General features: G+C 44.2%; 1 protein-coding gene across 6 annotated transcripts in view; it reads left to right on the plus strand.

Moving 5' to 3' along the window:
* The window catches only part of ASTN2 (astrotactin 2), a 985,877-nt gene that overhangs the window by 328,750 nt on the left and 638,243 nt on the right, over positions 1 to 18,884 (plus strand). For all 6 annotated transcript variants that reach the window (XM_015116965.3, XM_015116967.3, XM_015116966.3 and 3 more), the window contains one exon: positions 3,984 to 4,091. In XM_015116965.3, the coding sequence (XP_014972451.3) occupies positions 3,984 to 4,091 (108 nt within the window). The remainder of the gene's footprint in view (positions 1 to 3,983; positions 4,092 to 18,884) is intronic.

Raw genomic sequence — 18,884 nt, forward strand, 5'->3', positions numbered from 1 at the left:
AGTCAAGTAAGAGAACTGCTAATCCTTAATGGTCAACATATCAAGCATTTGTCAGCCCTCTACATCCATATGCAGGCATGTGTGTGTACACACATAGGCACAGACACACATACTTTCCCTGGTTGTATTAGGTATGAGGCAAGCTTTGCAGGTAGACAGACCAAATTTCAATCCTGTTTCTCCCACTTACTACCTCATATCACCCCTCTGAGACAGTTATTCATCTATAAAACCATAACTCATGATACAGTCCTTATAGGATGACTGTGGACATTGTAAACAAAGTATTTGTTCATATTTTATTGTAAACCAGCATTGTAAAAAAGGAATAGATTTACCTACCACTGTCTGAATTTGAATTGTGGTTCTACTACTTGCAAGCTGCGACCCTGAACAAAATATTTAATTTCCACGTGCCTTCATTTTCTCACCAGTTGAGATGGGAATAAATGTAGTAACCTACCTCCTATGTTCTTGTAAGTATGAAATGAGTCAACGCATGTAAAGTCTTTAGAATAGTGCCTGGAAGAGATACTGTGCTATGCCAGTGTTAGCTTTTCTTATATTAGAATTGCCTGGTGACTTTTCGGTCACTCTCTCTATCTGGCCCCAGTAGGGAAAAAATAATGTCTGATTCCTGTACGCCAGATTTGTTCACCATGGTAGGGATATACAAGGTCATGTGTTTAGGATAAAGTAGAGATTGGAAGGAAGGAAGGGGGTAAGAATTTTGCTGAAATGTTTCAAAGTGTGGGCTGTGAGAAGAGTCTGAGGTGGCCTCCTAACAGGGATAGACCCCTCGTTTTTGCTCTGTGGCTCCAGACACAGCGGAAAGTATGGCAGATGTTTTCTGAACATAAGAGAATGACCTTATCAGATGCCTTCATTTTCCCTTTGGCCAAGAATTACGTATAGATGAACAGAAGTCTTCCTCCCTCCCTTTTTTTTTTTTGGAGATGGAGTCTCACTCTGTCACCCAGGCTGGAGTGTAGTGGTACGATCTTGGCTCACTGCAACTTCCACCTCCCCGGTTCAAGCAATTCTGCTGCCTTAGCCTCCCAAGTAGCTGGGATTACAGGCACACGCTGCCACACCTGGCTAATTTTTTGTATTTTAGGAGAGACGGGGTTTCACACATTGCCCAAGCTGGTCTCGAACTCCTGAGCTCAGGCAATCTGCCTACCTTGGCCTCCCAAAGTACTGGGATTACAGGTGTGAGCCACCACGCCTGGCTCTTCTCCCTTCTTTTCTTTCTTCTTTCTTCTTTCTTCTTCTTCTTCTTTTTTTTTTTTTTTTTCTTTTTTAACAGTAAAATCTTTTAATGGCAATTTTAAAAGCCCTGCTGGCTTCTGGGGACCTCTGCTCTCTAGTAACTTCCAAATTCTCCATGAGCTCCCTGCCAATTCCATTTCAAAGCAGAGCCTTTAAATGGAGGACTGAATCTGGCAGAATCTGAAGTCTCCTCATGTCTCCAGGCTCTGCTTTTAGTTGCTGGGGATTGGGGAAAGTGTGCACTAAGGCTCTGGGACAGACCTTGCCTGATGACACATTTGGGACAAAGATCAAATGTTGTTGTCCTTGTACTTTCCCACTCATTAGAACATACCGTCTCAGGGAAGAATGGGTGTGGGGAGGCAGATATTAATCTTTCAATTTTACAGACCCTGAAATCGAGACGCAGCATCATAAGTGACGAGAAATTTGAGCTTGGGCATTAGTTCCACCTGGTTTCAAAGTCCACCTTCACTCATTATTAGCAAATCATTTTTCTTTTCTGAGCGTCACTTGCCTCATCTGTAAAGTAGGCACAATGAGGCCTCCCTCCTAAGGGTATTATGAATTCAGTAGTATGAATGAGATGTTGTGTACAAAGCTCTGAATGCCGTACTTAGTGCCTTGACACTCAAAGGATGATCTGCTCTTTCAGGGTTCACTCATGAGTGGTTTTAAGGAAAACAATGCCTGTATTACAGAGAGACCGAATTTGGAGTTGGACAGACTAGCCTCAAAGCTTAACTTTCCTAGTCATCTGCTGTGTGACTATGCAAGTAACTTTGCCTAAGCATGTCTTTGCATCTTTGCTTTATAATCTAGTTTGTTAATTACACCACTCTTATGAGTATATCATGATGATGATTGTCTACAATAATGTCTACAAATCTTCTAGGTACACAGTAGACTGTGCAACAATGTTGCTAGAAGAATGAATGTGTAATAACCATATTGCAGAAAAAGTGTCTGCAAGTAGAATTTCTGTATACTGAATGCCATTTCAAATACCCTACCTGAGGAAATTACATAATAAATCCTTTCGTGAATTGAATAACATTTCCTTCTAATATATGTTTTTCTTTTCCTCAGTTGAAATTTTCGAATAGGTAATAGGTTTGCATGGTGCTTGACTGAAAAGATGCAAAGAGTTTATAGAGAAAAGTAGCCTCCCTCTGTTCCCATCTTTCAGCCACTTAATTCTCCACCCAGGACAACCATTTTTACCAGATTCTTAAGTCTCCTCCCAGAAAGTCTATTACCATAGATGTCTGAAGCCCCATCAATGAAACAATTTTAAAAACCAAAGTCCTTATTTTCCTGTGCCCATCTACTCACGCCCAGTATCCTCAGAGGCTCTCTCTCCTGGTTATTTCTTCTCTGGAGTAAATAATGTACCAATCCTTTAATCCCTCTCTTTCCATATCCTGTCTTTTTTTTTTTAGCAATTAAAAATGCAGAAAGCACAAAGATAAAAATAAAAAATATCCATATTTCTCTCTTTGGAATTAATGACTATTAGTATTGTGACACAATTGCTTTTAGCCTTCTTTTTTATCCTTTCTGCAATCTGTCGTTCACAGCATATGAATGCATTGCCCTTTTCCTTCCACAGTCCTCTGAGTTTGTCTCTGAAGCACCCTTTGCACTCATCTCCTCCTCCCACCCTCACTACACAGGCCCTCCTGCAAGCCCTGACCTCCATTCACCTGGTTGGTCACTGAGCCTCCTGGCTGCTTCCCCTGCCTCGCACCCATCCTGCAGCCTAGGTACCACTGGAGTGTTCTTCCTTGTACACACCATGGCTGGTCAATTCATACTTTTGCTCTAGAACCTTCCATGACACCCAAAGTAAAGCTCCCTATCCTCCGTTTGGCACCCAAGTCCTCTCCCTGTGTGTCTTCCCAGTCATTTCTCCACTTAATGTTGCCTCCGACTGCCCATATGGCCCATTCCTGAGGGTGCTCAAGCTGGTACCTCTGCTGGAACTCCTTTTTCTACCAGTGCAGCCCCATCCATCCTTCAAGACCTGACTTAAATCTTCACTCCTGCATAAAACCTTCTCAGACCCTCCATGCTGAAATGAATTGCACTCCCCCATATTCCTAGCATCTCATTGAGTGGTAAACAGAAGCCATGAATTAGGTTTAAGCCTCCTTAGGATTCCATTTGTCCTCCTGACTAGCTTATGATCCCCTGCCTGGCAAAGACTGAGTCCTATTTATCGTTGTGTCTCCAGAGTCTTGCTCTGAACCTGGCATATAGTAAGCACTTGATTGAAATCTGGTTAAAATTAACTTATCTAGAGTGTTTTCTAGAGTGTTTGCTTATCACCAAAAGCAACAATAGCTATCAGTTATTTAAGACGTACTGCAGACCAGGTATTTTATATATTACATCTCCTTTAATCTTTACAGCAATCTCACAAGGTGAATAGTTTTATCCCTATTTTAGAAAGACAGAACCCAGGGCTCAGAAAGGCGTGATTTCCCGTCAAGGTCACACAGCCCAGAAGCTGCTGAGCCATGCTTGGACCCAAGATCTGCTTCACTGCAGAGCATGAACTCCTTCCATTCATCACACTGACTCCTGGGTGGCTTGGGATTTACAGAGAGAAGTCTGGGGATGGGGTTGCTGATCTCTGGGATGGCTGAGGAATCTCACAAACTTCTGAAGGCCTGGAAGGCTGACTGATAGATTGTGCTTCCTCACAGGGGGAATCAGCTTTGGGAGAGCCAAGGGGACGTCGGGCTCTGAGGCAGATGATGAAACGCAGCTGACGTTCTACACGGAGCAGTACCGCAGTCGCCGCCGCAGCAAAGGTAATAGTGTCCTTGGAAGGTTCCAGAACCAGAGTTTGTAGAAGGAAATCCTGGAAATCAAATTTTGTGTTCCCTAGGAAATCGTAAATCTTCTCTAACCTGGTCCCAATCTGGTTAAAACTGAGCTTAGTATCTGCTGCCCTGGCTATACTGGTGACCTTCAGTATATCATTTTCTCGACTTATTCTTTATTTGCTTTCTATCCTACCTTATTCTTCAAAAAATATTATGGATTTTTTTTAGTTTATGCAGATTTTTTAAAAATTCAAAACAGGAAATGAAATAACTAATCATATTAATATGAAAATAAGAATAAGGAAAATTATCCAAACACAGGTTGGGTTGATGCAGAATAATTCCTGCCATACTGTTTTGTAGTTCTTAGAAGAGGCTGGCAATTTAAGTAAGAAATTCCTGGCAGCCAAAGTGTAAAGGGAAACATACTCAGAAATAAAATGTACAGGGTTAATGGGAAAGAATCAAGCATTTGTTCAGGAAATTTTACTTACCAGACCAGAGATAAAGTCCTCTACTTGGTATGTATGAAGAAGATACCATGTGACTTTCTAGATGGTTTCTTCAACAGATAAAATTCAGTATTGGTGCATAATTATTTCTCACAGTGTCACTCAATGTAGGGGAATGGCCAAATGCTGAAGCAGGACTCCACAAAGGTCTGAAACCTGTGGCCAAGATCCACCATTCTCTGATTATTCAACGTGCTCTGAAGGGAAAACATAGCATATTTCAGGCAATTGTCTGTGAATGTAATTCCTCATCTTGGATTGTCCATAAGGACAGGAAAGCAGCCAGTCTGAGACTGCATTCTTGGAATAGACCCTCCTGGGGTGCAAACATTGATTCCATGCCAGTGATAAAGGGCAGATCCATGCATGGGCTTTAACCACCCACTGAAAAGAAGGTCCTGTGACAAAAAACAGGTCCAGGTCATGTGGCAGGGTACCTGGCCCTCCTCTCCTACCTCCACAAAGAAGTGGGCTGAGAAGTAGCTGGGGCAGGGAGAAGGAGGAGGAGGAAGCTTTCTCACAAACCATTCTGCATGCATTCTATCCATGCACAGTGGACATTGCAAGAGTGCAGATCCCCATAGCTTCTGTGTGCTCCTTTTGCTCTTAGGCAAGTTATTTACCTTCTGTATGCCTCAGTTTTTCATCTACAAGTTGGACCTTGTAACTGCCTCATGGGGCTGTGGATGAATTTTGGTTAAGCTATGTAAAAAATTTATCATGGTGCCTAGTGTATGCTAAGAGCGAAATAAGTCAGACATTATTAATGTCAGTTCAGTTCTCATTGTTGTTTTTCCTGTCTCCTCACCTCTGGCATCTTTCACTGAAAAGCCCCACGTGGGAGGAGTGTTGCCATTGACACGTTACATGGGAAGGGTTTGCAGCCTCGGTAGCCACTGGAAGAACGGAATCTGCCTCTCACTCCTTCTCATTCCTCAGCTTTCTCCACTTGATCTTAGCCAGAAAACCAAGAAGCAATCCTCAGCTTCCTGGAATCTGCATTGGAGATTTAGAAGTTGACGATTGATGATTCTTGACTGGTCTTCTCCCTCACACAATCCAGCAGCCAGAATTAGGGCTGGGGAAGTCAATGGGTCCCCTCAGCAGGCCTGGGCTATTTATAGATAATTGGAAAAACATCTATCACTGAGCATGCCCCCCATAAATTGGTGTTCAACTTAGAAAAGCTAAAGCAAGCTACAGGCCCCAAGATGAAGGATTTAACCCAGCGCCTCCTTTCTTTCTCTCTCCTTCCATCCCTTCATTCTTTCCTTCCTCTCTCCCTCCCTTCTTCCCTCCCTCCTTTTTTACTCTCCTCTCCTCTCCTGTGCTCTCCTTTTCTCTCCCCTTCCCTTCTCTCCCCTCCTTTCTCCCTTGCCTGCCTTCCTCCCTCCCTCCCTCCCTTTCTTTCTCCCTTTCATACATACCACAAATATTTGTTCTGCACCAACTACATGCCTGCTACTCTTCTAGGCACTGGGGACACAAACCAAGCAACAATTTAAAATTCCTACTCTTGTGGGGTTTGTATTATATCAAAATACAAATCTATTAGATGGCGATAAATGCTAAGAGAAAAGGAGACAACAAGGAGGGGAATTGAGAGAATATGGAAGGAATTGAATGCTTAGATTCAGTGAGCATAAATTACCCTACCCTTTTTGCAGGATCACAGGGAGAGCATTCTTAATACTGTGTTTGATGTTGTTAGGTTTTTGCTATTGCTGCCGCAGCTGCCACAATTTTTTGTTGTTGAATACAGAGAGTGAATTTGGTTCTGCAACATCTTTGTTCTAGGCAAATGAACTTAGAACCCAATGTCCCAGTCTGCAAGTACCAGAATTCCTCATGAAAGGGCTGTGATCCGTTGTTTCTCTTTCATATACTTTGGGCAGGAGTAAGGGTGCCTTCAGCACTCACTGACTTAATGGGAAAAATGCACAGGACAGAGGTGAGCCAAGGGAGGTCCAGGAGCCCTTGGTGACATAAGAGCAGCAGAGTGTTTCACGTGTCGTGTGAAGAGATCACCAAACAGGCTTTGTGTGAGCAACATGGCTGTTTATTTCACCTGGGTGCAGGCAGGCTGAGTCCAAAAAAGGAGTCAGCAAAGGGTGGTAGATTATCATTAGTTCTTATAGGTTTTGGGATAGGCAGTGGAGTTAAGAGCAATGTTTTGGGGGCAGGGAGTGGATCTCACAAAGTACATTCTCAAGGGTGGGGAGAATTACAAAGAACCTTCTTAAGGGTGAGGGAGATTACAAAGTACATTGATCAGTTAGGGTGGGGCAGAAACAAATCACAATGGTGGAACGTCATCAGTTAAGGCTATTTTCACTTCTGTGGATCTTCAGTTGCTTCAGGCCATCTGGATGTATACGTGTAGGTCACTGGGGATTTGATGGCTTAGCTTGGGCTCAGAGGCCTGACACAGAGCATAGTACTAAAAGCATAGATTCTGGTGGTGGGTTACGTGGGTTCAAATCCCAGCCCCCCCACTTACTGGCAATGCCATATTAATCATGGAACGTAATGTCTCTGTGCATCAATTCCCTAAGTTGTAAAATGAGGATATTAAGATTAAAGCATAGAGAGTTGTTCTAAAGATTAAAATTACTTGATATCTGTGAAGCATTCAGGTAGAGGAAGGGAGGGAGAGAAGTTGTGGCAGAGTGAAGTTGCTGAGAAGGATTTACTATGGGGACAGGAAGAGAGTCTCAGATCTGCTACCAACTCGCTGTGTGACCTTAGTAAAGTCTCTTTTGTTATCCAGATCTGTTTTTTAATCTGAAACATGGGAGAGTGGACGAGTGAGAGCCAATTCAATTTGATCTCTGAGATCTCTTCTTACTTGTATGTGAATGGGACATGGTGCATATTTCTGAGAATCTCCTGTTATTGGGATGTACCTGGCTTCCAGCTCCAGCTTCCTTTGCACCCTGTTTACCTCCCCCATGTCCAGTGCCACTCCCCTTTCCTGTTTCTCTCCTTTAGGGTCTAACTGTGACACTAGAATGGTTCTGTTGTCCCCTTTGGCTATTCTGATGGGTTCTTTCTTCCCTACACCCCCAGGCCTGCCTGGACCTGTAACATCCCAGTCCTCTCCTGTTCCTCTGCCATCACCATTTCAGCTCCTCTTTAGCAAAGGCAATGACTCAGCAGTTCCCTGCGGTCTGCCCAGGGGTGTGTGTGAGCCCGCCCAGCTGTTGTGACACAGAAGAGATGATGAAGTGCAAGGAGGTGAGGGGAGAAAGAGATAAAAGTACCAGGAAAGGCAGTTCCTTGTGCTAGTTGAGAATGGTCATCTAATATCCTTTGGGACTCCATATGAATTCACTATAACCATTTCAGGTCTATCTGCAAAGTAGGAGCTGAGCTGTGTTTCCCAAATCTCGGGGCATGTGGGCTTTGATAAAGACATTCAACTTCATCATTTTGAAGTACTCAGAAGGAAGTCGAGTCTTTGGGGCCGTCTGTGTGTGACAGAAACAGTGATTTTCAGTCCTGGCTTTGCCACAACGTTTTTGTGTGACCTTGGCCAAGTCCCTGCTGATCTCTGAGTCTCACTTTTTCAATCTCTAAGTAGAGATTTAAGAGGAATGCTCAAAAGCAACTCGATCAGCATGGTGAAATTATTCTTAGGGACCCTGCACTGCAGTTCAGACTGTTTCAGATGTTAGAAGATTTTGGAAGACAAAGTTATTGAACTGAGTGTTTCAGATTATCCCAGCTTTGGGAGAAGAAAGACACGATAAACTGCAGCTAAATATGGGAGGGTTTCCTGAAAGAGTTGAGGCTGGGAAGTTGCCTGAATCTCAGACATGGCTCTGCCTCTTTTCATCCATGGGACATGAACCAGTATTCTCAAATTCCCATCTTTAAAATGCAGTCACTCCATCTCCCTCACAGGGTCATTGTGAAGATTAAAATAATGAGTATCTTCTTTATAACTTCAACTTCTGCCAACAAGCTCTCCCCTTCTCCACTGCTGCCATTCCAGTCCCTGCCACCTGCATCCTTTGCTTTAAAACTGCTAAGAGTCCCCTCTACCATCTCCCTTGCTGTGTTCCAGCCCGTTCTCAATCATGTAGCCAGAGTGATCGTCTTTACACATGGAAATATGGATCATGTTGTTTCTCCTCTTAGAAGCTTTCAATGCTTTCCTTTTGCTTTCAGGATGAAATGGAAACTCCCTACCCCACCTGCAGTCCTGAGTGGTCTTGCCCTGCCTCTCTCCCCAGGGCTCTGTCTGCTCCATCCCTCCACACCCTACCTCTCCCCCAGGACCTCTTCCCCAGCACTCCTGCATCTGTCCTGCCACAGCCTTCACAACTTTTGTCTCCTGGAATGCTCTTCCCCGCCATTTGACTCATTCACCTGCCCCACCTCACGTGAAACCTCCACTTAAATGGCATATTTTCTGCAAAGCTGTCCGTACCTGAGTTAATTTCCGTGTCTCATTCCATACCAGATGCTGTGATGTACCCGCTTTGTAGACTTGGTTGCCACTATAATTCTACATTTACTGATATGCTCCCTGAGTACTATTTGTGTCCTCCACTGAACTGGAAACTTCACGGGGATAGACACGTTGTCATTTGTGTCCAGTTTTATCCTCAACACCAAGCACAGGGGGATGGGCTCCCAGTAGGCACTGGGTGAATATTTTGAATGAAAGACTGAATGACGAGTGAATGGATGAAAGAAACACCTGCACAGTGTCTGGCTTATAGGTGTTCAGGATGGAGGCTGCTTTTCTGTCTGCCCCCTCTTGTTTTATCTCGTTTTATGCCTGCTTGCTTGAAAAGGGCCTGCTCTCTTCTTCCCTTCTTTTTCCTGCTACTGGTAAGCAGAGCTGAGGCCTTATCTCTCCCTATTTTTCCACTTCAAGGACACCAGGAAAGTCATGCCCAGCAGTGGCAAGAGGGCCTAAGCATTGGTGGTGAAAAGCGCACTCTGCCTGAGCTCTTTGAGTGTGACTTTTGTGTGTGCCATCTGGGAACGATGTAACCAGGCCAGAAGGCTGCATGGCAGAAAAGGTTACACTGGGGGCTAGCAGTGGGGAGCGGGACTTGGAGCAGAAGGAGAGAGGAAATGTCTAACAAGTGTTTGTACATAGATCTCTCTCTTAGCATATCCACTGAGAGAAATAGGACTGGCATTAGATTCAGCCAGACCTGGCTTTGAGTCCTGACCTCACCTTGTCATCCCTTCCATGTGTCCCCAGATGGATTTTAACCCGTGGGTGCTTCCCTTTGCATAAAATGGAGCTGTTGACATCTGCCTCACAGAGTCAGCACGGAGTAGATGGCACCGGGTCTTACCCAAAGATGCTCAAGAAATATCTGTTCTTTCTTCTCATATTTTCTTTCCCTTCAAAACATTCTGAGCTCCAAACTAAATCAGCTCAAATCCCATTTTCAGCAATAGGATCCATTATGAAAGAGATTTGAGGTATAGTCTGGAAGTACTTTGTATTTCCTAAGCTTTAGGGTCTTCGTAAGGAGAATGGGACTATTTTGGAGGGGTGACTGGTACATCCGGGTAGAGCCTCATCCCAAAGCACAGAACCGTAGCCGTCAATATGGAGAGTGGAAGGAAGGAGAAAAGAGGCGAAGAGATTGAGAAACAGAGGAAGAGAGACCAAGATATGTATGTCTGGTGGGATTTCCTAAATAAGGGGTCAGCAACGTTTTTTGTAAGTGGCCAATTAGTAAACATTTCAGCTTCGCAGGCCTTCCAGTCCCTGTTGGACCTACTCAACTTTGTTGTTGGTCTGTGAAACCTGCCATAGGCAACACATAGATGAATGGACATAAATATTTTCTAATAAACGTTATTTTTAAAAACAGGTGCCAGTTCAAATTTCACCCATGAACCTTAGCTGACTCCTGCCTTAAACCATTGGTATGTTACCCTCACCTGTATGTCTGATCCAGGAAGCATGCGTACAATTTCACCATGCTCTGTGAAAATCAGTCTAACCTCATATCATATATGATCATTCTGTCTGAAAGAGTCTATTTGTTGCCCGTCAATCAATGAGTGGATAAAAAAACTGTCATATATACATATATATATGATGGAATACTACTCAGCCATAAAAAGGAATGAATTAACAGCATTTGCAGCAACCTGGATGAGATTGGAGACTATTATTGTAAGTGAAGTATCACAGGAATGGAAAACCAAACATCGTATGTTCTCAGTGATATGTGGGAGCTAAGCTATGGGGATGCAAAGGCATAAGAAGGATACAATGGACTTCGGGGACTTGAGGGGAAGGGTGGGAGGTGGGCAACGGATAAAAGACTACAAATAGGGTACAATGTATACTGCTCAGGTGATGGATGAACCAAAATCTCAGAAATCACCACTAAAGAACTTACTCATGTAACCAAATATCACCTGTACCCCAATAACCTATGAAAAAAAAATAAAAATAAAGAATGGAAGAAAAACACAAACAAAAAATAAATAAAAGTGTCTATTTGTCATGCAAGGCATTCTATGTTTGATTAAGTAAATAACCCTTCAGTATATCATTGTTTTAAGTGTTCCAATTCTGATGGCATTTTACAGTATTAAGTAATAAACTAGCTAATGTAATAGGTTACTACTGGGAAGAATTTAACATATATTCATCAGAGATGGTACTCCATAGAGCAAAGAATGTTGCACTCAGAGTCAGGAGATGTGTGCTCTAGTCCATACCTCACCATTAACTAGCTTAGTGACCTTGGCAAGCCTGTGCTCCCTTGGGGCCTCAACTTTCCTATTGTCATACAAGGATATTTACATCATATGTCATCAAGGCTGATCCTCATTGTAGTTTAGCCTGTATTTGTGGAATAAGCGACCTTGCTAACCGTGCTGCTGGGCAATGAGAAAATGGGACCTCAGCACCCAGCCTCACAGTGGTTACAATCTCTAGAGGCAAAGAGTGTGCAAGCTCACACAGGGCAGCATTGCAAATCAGGATAAGCTAGTGTACAGCTGAAGGTCCAGATGAGAAGTTGAGGTGGTTTGCCCAGACCTGGGCACAATGCTGAGGAGGAGACAGAGCCGTTATAGCTGCCGGATCATTTCAGCAGTGCAAACACCCAGCATGAGCCTCCCAGTCCAGCTCTGTGCTGTGTGAGTTTGGGTGCATCTCTCTTCCTCTCTGGACCTCGCTTTTCTCATCTGCAGGTTGCTCAGCCGGTTATAGAAATCCAGGTTTTCTGATCCCCAATCTCACATACTTTCCTCTAAGCTTTGCTGCTTAGTTCTCCAGCAGAGTGAACCACAGCATAAATGCTACTGGTTGTCTTATTTCTTTGTTTTAGTTGCTTGTTTTAATTTGACAATTCCTAAGCTGGGATTTTCTATAAATAAGAACTACTCAATCCATAAGCAAAACTTTGTGCTAAGGTATATGGATGTATGACTTTTCTTTATGATTCTCCCCTCCTCCCCCCTCCACACACATACAGTTTAATCCTGTCTTTGAGGAAAAGGATAGGTGAGGAAAAGTTCAAGCCATATCTGCAGAGGAGGCCTTTGGGAACTGAAGCCTCCTGTTATGAAACATAAGCCATGAGTCCCAAAATGGATCAGAGACTCCAGGAAATGAAAATGGGATGAAGTGAAAGCTGAGTGTCTGCGGAAGTGTACCTGCCAAGGTGTGAGGGCGGATGGTACATGGTACGCTGGGGAAGGAGATGGAGGAGAGATGCCAGAACTGAGTAGAGACCAAGTTCATGTGCAGGAATGATGGAAAATGAGGCTGGAGAAAGAGGCAGCAGCTATGCCTTGACTACTGACCAAGGGCTTACCTCATCCCTTTATCCGTCACTTCTCATCAGACACAACATTCTGTTTCACTCTAAGGGTAATCCATTCAGTCTTCCATTTTATGCACATAGAAACCAAGGCTCAGAGAAGGGAAGCATTTTCCTCAAGGTTAAAAATGTCGTCTCCTCAAATGACAAATCAAACGGGGCAAAATGTTAACAACAGGTGAAGCTAGACCAAAGATAGATGGGCATTCTTTGTACTCTTCTTATCTTCACAACTTTGTCAGGTTGAAATTATTTGCACTAATACACCCAGAAAATAGTAGTAGGGCTTCTAGGTTGAACATAGGCATTGGCATCAGTAGACATGGGTTCAGATTTTTGCTCTGCCATTTCTTAGCGTTGCAGAACCTAAGGCAAGACATATTTGTTCTCTGAGCTCAGTTTCTCTTGGGTAAAGGAGGATAAGTGTAGTAGTTGTCCTTCTGTTCTCCCTTGGGCTTGTTATGAGGATTAAATGAGATAACATAAGCTGAGGAAATGCTTAGCCAAGTGCACCCACCATGTGATTGTTTCATTGCTAGTCAGTTACAGCACATCAGTGCCTGAGCCACACAGCCTCGAGGTCCTCTTTCTAATGTACTGGCTTGCAAATTAATCTTCCTTATAGAAAAACAATAGTGGCCAGGCACAGTGGCTCACTCTGTAATCTCAGTACTTTGGGAGGCCAAGGTGGGTGGATTACTTAAGCGTGGGAGTTCCAGACCAGCCTGGGCAACATGGCAAAAACCCGTCTCTACAAAAAAATTAGCCGGATGTAGTGGCATGAGCCTTTAATTTCAGCTACTCGGGAGGCTGAGGCTGGAGGATTGCTTGAGCTCTGGAGGTCAAGGCTGCAGTGAGCCATGACTGCACCTCTGCACTGAAGACTGGGCATCAGAGTGAGACCCTATCTCAAAAAAAAAAGAAAGAAACGAAAAAGAAAAAAACAATAAACATTTTTGTTGAAAATGTGAATTTTGTAGGCCTAGCCCCTTGGGGACATTGTGATGCAGCTTTTCACTTCACCATCCTCTGCTTCTTGCCTAAAGGTAGCCTTGCTCATGGGCAGATCTACTGGCTGCCCTCTGCCAGCCTGCAGAGCGTACCCCCAGGACCTGCTACTCAGAACAGAGTAAACACTGAAGACAGATCAATCAGGATTCTATCAGCCTCTACATCATTGCAGCCAGAGTAACCTGGAAGAGAGGGCTAGGCTTTAAGGAGAGTTAAAGTGTCCAAGATATGGGGCAGATCAGCCTACTACTCCCTACCCTGCAGGGATTCCCACTGAGCACAACATGACTAGAGGCTTGAGAAAAAGGATTAGCTAGAGGACCCACAGGTGAATGCATCAGCGCCTTCATGGGATGGGTTTACCTGGTTATTACAGGGCCTGGACATGGGTACAGGGAAAGCAGTGGGAAGTTAAGACAGGGTGGAAAGCCAGGGGAGAGAGTGCTGGGTGAGGGACAGGAGGAGGAAGAGCCAAGCAAGAGAATCTCATGAAATCACTGGAAGTCCTAAGACTTGAGTGTTTTGTTTTGTTTTTGTTTGTTTGTTTGTTTTTGAGATAGAGGTTTGCTCTTGTTGCCCAAGCTGGCGTGCAATGGCACCATCTCGGCTCACTGCAACCTCCGCGTCCCGGGTTCAAGTGATTCTCCTGCCTCCGCCTCCCGAGTAGCTGGGACTACAGGTGCATGCCACCACGCCCAGCTAATTTTTTGTATTTTTAGTAAAGATGGGGTTTCACCGTGTTAGCCAGGGTAGTCTCGATTTCATGACCTCGTGGCCTGCCTACCTCAGCTTCCCAAAGTGCTGGGATTACAGACAGGAGCCACTGCTCCCAGCCAAGACTTGAGTTTTAATCCTAGGTGTCTCTTGTTTGGTTAGGAGGCTTTGAGCAAGGCTTTGGGCCTCAGTTTCCTGTCTGTAGACCAGCAAGGTAGAATTTGACCATCTCTGAGTTCACAATAAAACCATTTTAGGGCCCATAATAGAAATGGATTCAACAAGAAGGGAGATAGAGGAAAAGAACAGAAGAAACTGTATTAGTTTCATTGAATTCTCTCTATGCTGTTCTGTCCTCTCTAAATGCATCATTTCATATTATTTTAAACAATACCAGGAGAAGGGATTATTTTTCTCTCCATTTTACAGATGAAGAAACTTAAGAATTGAGAGGGTTCACTTTCCTGAGGCTGTCATGAGTTAAGGGAAGCTTGAATTTGTATTTAAGCTAATTGTTTTCAAAATGTGGTCAGGCCATTATAAGGATGAATGAGATAAATCATGTAAAGTGCATATGACAGTGCCTGAAACAAGGTACCTACTCAAAAAGAGACAGAAAGAGGATACTCGTATCTGTGTATCCCCCATATCCTGTGATACAGGAAACCCGATCATATCCCAGAGAACTTCCTGGTATCAGCTCTGTAACCCCCAGGATGGTGGGGAAAGGTAGCCTGGGAGGGGCTGGGATCAGAAATAGTGGTGGTCAGAACCAGCTCAGGCGCTGAAAAGTTAGTTCAGTATGGAGGACAAAAGGCAGCATCCGTGGGACCAGCCTTCCTGGGGCACCACCAACAGAGGGTGCCTGGTATTTAGTCAGGTAGTAAAACAGATGACAAGGATGACTTCCAGTGCTGTGCAGGGACCAGCCCATCCCGGTTTGTTGAGAGCCTATTGTGCTCATCTCTTCCCAACTCTGCTGTGAGTGATGCCACTTTGGGAGCTTGTAATCAGCCATAGGAGAAAGATTCATACTATGGAAACTGGAAAATACTTAAAATATTTTAAAAGAGCTGCCTGCTCTTGCTCAGAGAGCCCATTGTTAAACAATTGCCAGCACACCACTGGGGAGAACTGTCAGTAAGAAGTAAGAACTTAGCCACAGGCTAGGATTCAAAGACCATTTTCTAGAAATAGTCTAAGCAATCCAGAATCTTCCCTGAGGATGATGCACTAGGTGATGAAGGGTTTTGGGGGGCGTGGAGGCCAGGCACAAAGCAAACTACAGCATCCAAGGCCCAAGGAAGAGGATTCCTTTTGAGAAACAGAAGACAATAAGGTCAGCTGGAGAAGCTGAATATTCAGGGCCCGCATAGGAGGCTGGGCACTCTGGTGCTTCCTACTTGAGAGAATCATGAGTTCTAGGACCTAAATCAGGGCAGGTGGCCTCAGCTATGTGGGAAGACGAGCTGTCAGGGCTGCGTAGTTCTTTAGCCTAAATGAATCTCAGAATCACTTTTTAAAATACCAATTCCAAGAATCAACCCATTTAATGGGACTATCTGGCTAAAAGTCTTAATATAAGTATGAAATCCTTTTCAGATTCTAATTATTTAATACCAGCCAGCATTGAGAACCACCGCTCTCGAGCTTCCTTGATATATCAGCCAGCAGCACATTCCATTTCCTGTCCTGGCTTTGGGCCCCTATGGAGTGTATCCCCCGTTTCCCAAGCCTGGAACTTGGATAACAATTATAAGGGGAATAACTATTTATAGCAACCATGTACTGAGGGTCACTTTTGTGTCAGGCCTATTGCACATTCATTAATCTTCCTAACAATAAGTTGCTTAGCTGTGGCTTGAATTGGGTTTTGGTTGACTCCAAAGACTGTTCATGGTCACAATCCCCCAGAACTGTCGCCTAGGAGAACCTTGTAGGTTTTTGCTCATTTTGCTTATCATAACTCTTGCCCAAATGTTTAACTGTTGGTGATTTGTAGGAGTGGACTCCTTCCTCCAGAATGTTCTGGTAGATCTTACAGGCTTTCTGGAGAGAGAAACTCTCATGGACAGAGAAACTGGGAGTTTGGATTCCCTTTACTTGTAAGCACAGTAAAATGCAGTAAAATACAGAAGCCTAGCTTTGATCTACGTCTGCATTTGGCCCTATTTAACAACATTAGAGAAGAGAAAATTATGTATTCAGAAATTGTTATGGGCTTAAAAAGCTCCTATCTGTCTCTCTTCTCTCCCTTCCTTCAAACCTAAAGAAAGTAGACATTGGCTTTTTTTTTTTTTTTTTTTTTTTCCCCTTAAAGATCCCTTCTGGACTACTTCTACCCAAACCCACAGAAACATCGAGCAGTCTTGGCAAATGAGGGTTCCTTGAATGCAGAAGGAAAGCCAGCTAACTACAAAAACGTCCTCCTCCAGCCCATGATGGTCCCTGAAATATTGTTTAAATTGTTCTCTGTACTCCTCTTCCTGTGCAATGCCAGCCAGCTCAGCACCTGACAACCCGCCATCGAAGGGAGGGAGATGGCTGTCAGGAATCAAATGGGAGACCAAAGGCGATAAAGCAAACATGTCGTTTTAGTTGCTTACACTAGCGAGAAGGAATAATCAGTCTCTCTCGCTTTCTTGTTTTTCAACTAGGCTCAGCAGGATTCCCCCGCCCGCCTTTCCTTAGAATGAGAGACTGTGACTCTTTGCTTTCCTCCCCAAGTAAGAACACGCTGTCATCCCCTTTCTTCCCAATCCTGTGAGACGGCCAGGGTTCTCCTACCCCTGAAAAACTCTTTTCCAGATAAAGAGACCACGCCACTGGTCATGGGCACCCGCTGTATGTCACCAGCTGTGTGAGATGCTTACATGCATAACCTTATTTAATCCTGATTCTCAGTTTGGGAGACTTTGGGCAAGTGAATGTACCTTCCCAGGCCTGGATTTCCTCCTCTCAAAAATGGAAATGATAATCCTATCTCACAGGGTTTTTGTCATGGTTAAATAGTGTCATGTGTTATTAGAACATAAGGTACGTGATGAAAGACAGTAAGAAAAAGTCTGGGAAGGACAAATTCAGCCAGATTGAGAAAGGCTTTGAATGCCAAGTTCATTCATTTTTTTTCATCTGCATAATCAACTAATGTTTACTAAATACCTAATTCTGCTGAGACTCCTTGCTAAAGACAAGGAATATGGTGGGAAATAGACCAACAGGGTGGATTTCCTTATGAAATTTCTAGTCATGCCAGAGGAAAAAGGGAAGGGAGAGTGTATTTCCCAAATAGACTCATGAATGAATGTATTATTCCAAACTGTAAGGACTGCCTCTGATGAAAAGAAAAGAGGAACTAATGTAATCAGGAGACTTATGAACTGCACGTTTGAGAAGCCAATACTACAGCTTATACCTGAAAGATGGGTGGGAGGTGGCCAAGCTCTAAAAAATGGCGTGTCCGTGTGAGCAGGAAAGAGCCTACGCTTGAACCTCCGTGAAATGGCAAATCTAGGAAGGGTGTTTTTTGTTTGCTTTGTTTTGTTTTTTGAGACAGGTCTCACTCTGTCACCCAGGGTGGAGTGCAGTGCAACCTCTTGCAGTGCAACCTCAGCTCACTGCAACCTCTGCCTCTCAGGTTCAAGTGATTCTCGTGCCTCAGCCTCCCAAGTAGCTGGGACCACAGGTGTGCACCACCACGCCTGGCTAATGTTTTGTATTTTTAGTAGAGTTGGGGTTTCACTATGTTGGCCAGGCTGATCTTGAATTCCTGACCTCAGGTGATCTGCCTGCCTTGACCAGGAAGGGATTTACTGTTGAAGGAAGGGATATATTATTTCATTTATGTTTTAGGAAGATCACTCTTTCTACAGAAGAGGAAGATCTGGAAGGGAGCGAGACTGAAGGTAGGGAGACCAGTTAGGAGGCTATTGGGGTAGAACGGGAGCACTCTGAGTGAGCATGGGAAGGTTTGGATACAGGAACATGTTAAAAATACAGTTAGAGGAACCCAATGACTGACTGGCTCCAAGAAGGTGAGCCACTGAAGATTGCTGAAAATGAGCATTGGTTTCCAGCATAGGGACTGGGAGAATCACACAGCCAGGCAAGGAAGGAGGGGTAGGTGTTCAGGAGAGAAAGAGACTAGCTGGATTTTGGAGCTGCTGCCTTTGAGGTGCCTGGGGGCCATCCAGATGGGGACATTTGCCAACCAGATCTGAGCTCAGGATTGTTCCAGTTGAGGGGAGAGTGTGAGTGTCAGCACTCTGTGATCATGTATTAGTTTTCTGTGAGTAACCCGTTGACAGAAACATAGTAGCTTCAAAGAACATGCATTTATTAACTCCCAGTTTTGTAGGTGAAAGTCCAGTCATGGCATAACTGGGTTCTTTACTCAAGATCATGTAAGAAGCTGAAGTCAAGGGATCAGTGGACTGCCATTGCAACTGACATGCAGAATCCTCTTCCAAACCTATGTGGTTGTTGGCAGAATTCATTTCCTTGTAGCTGTATGAGTGATTTGCCTGTTTTCCTGCCAGCTGTCAGCAAGCACCACTCTCAGATCTTAGAGGCCACTCTGAAGCCCTTGCCACATGCCTCCCCTGTAGGTGGTTCACAGCATGCTTATTCAAGGCCAGCAGGAGATCATCACACTTTGACTCTCCTCCTTCAAGGCCCTATTCTCTGTTAAGGGCTCACTTAATTCAGCCAGGCCTACCCAA

The sequence above is a fragment of the Macaca mulatta genome, chromosome 15 (assembly GCF_049350105.2).
Source record: "Macaca mulatta isolate MMU2019108-1 chromosome 15, T2T-MMU8v2.0, whole genome shotgun sequence".
Taxonomy (NCBI): Eukaryota; Metazoa; Chordata; class Mammalia; order Primates; family Cercopithecidae; genus Macaca; species Macaca mulatta.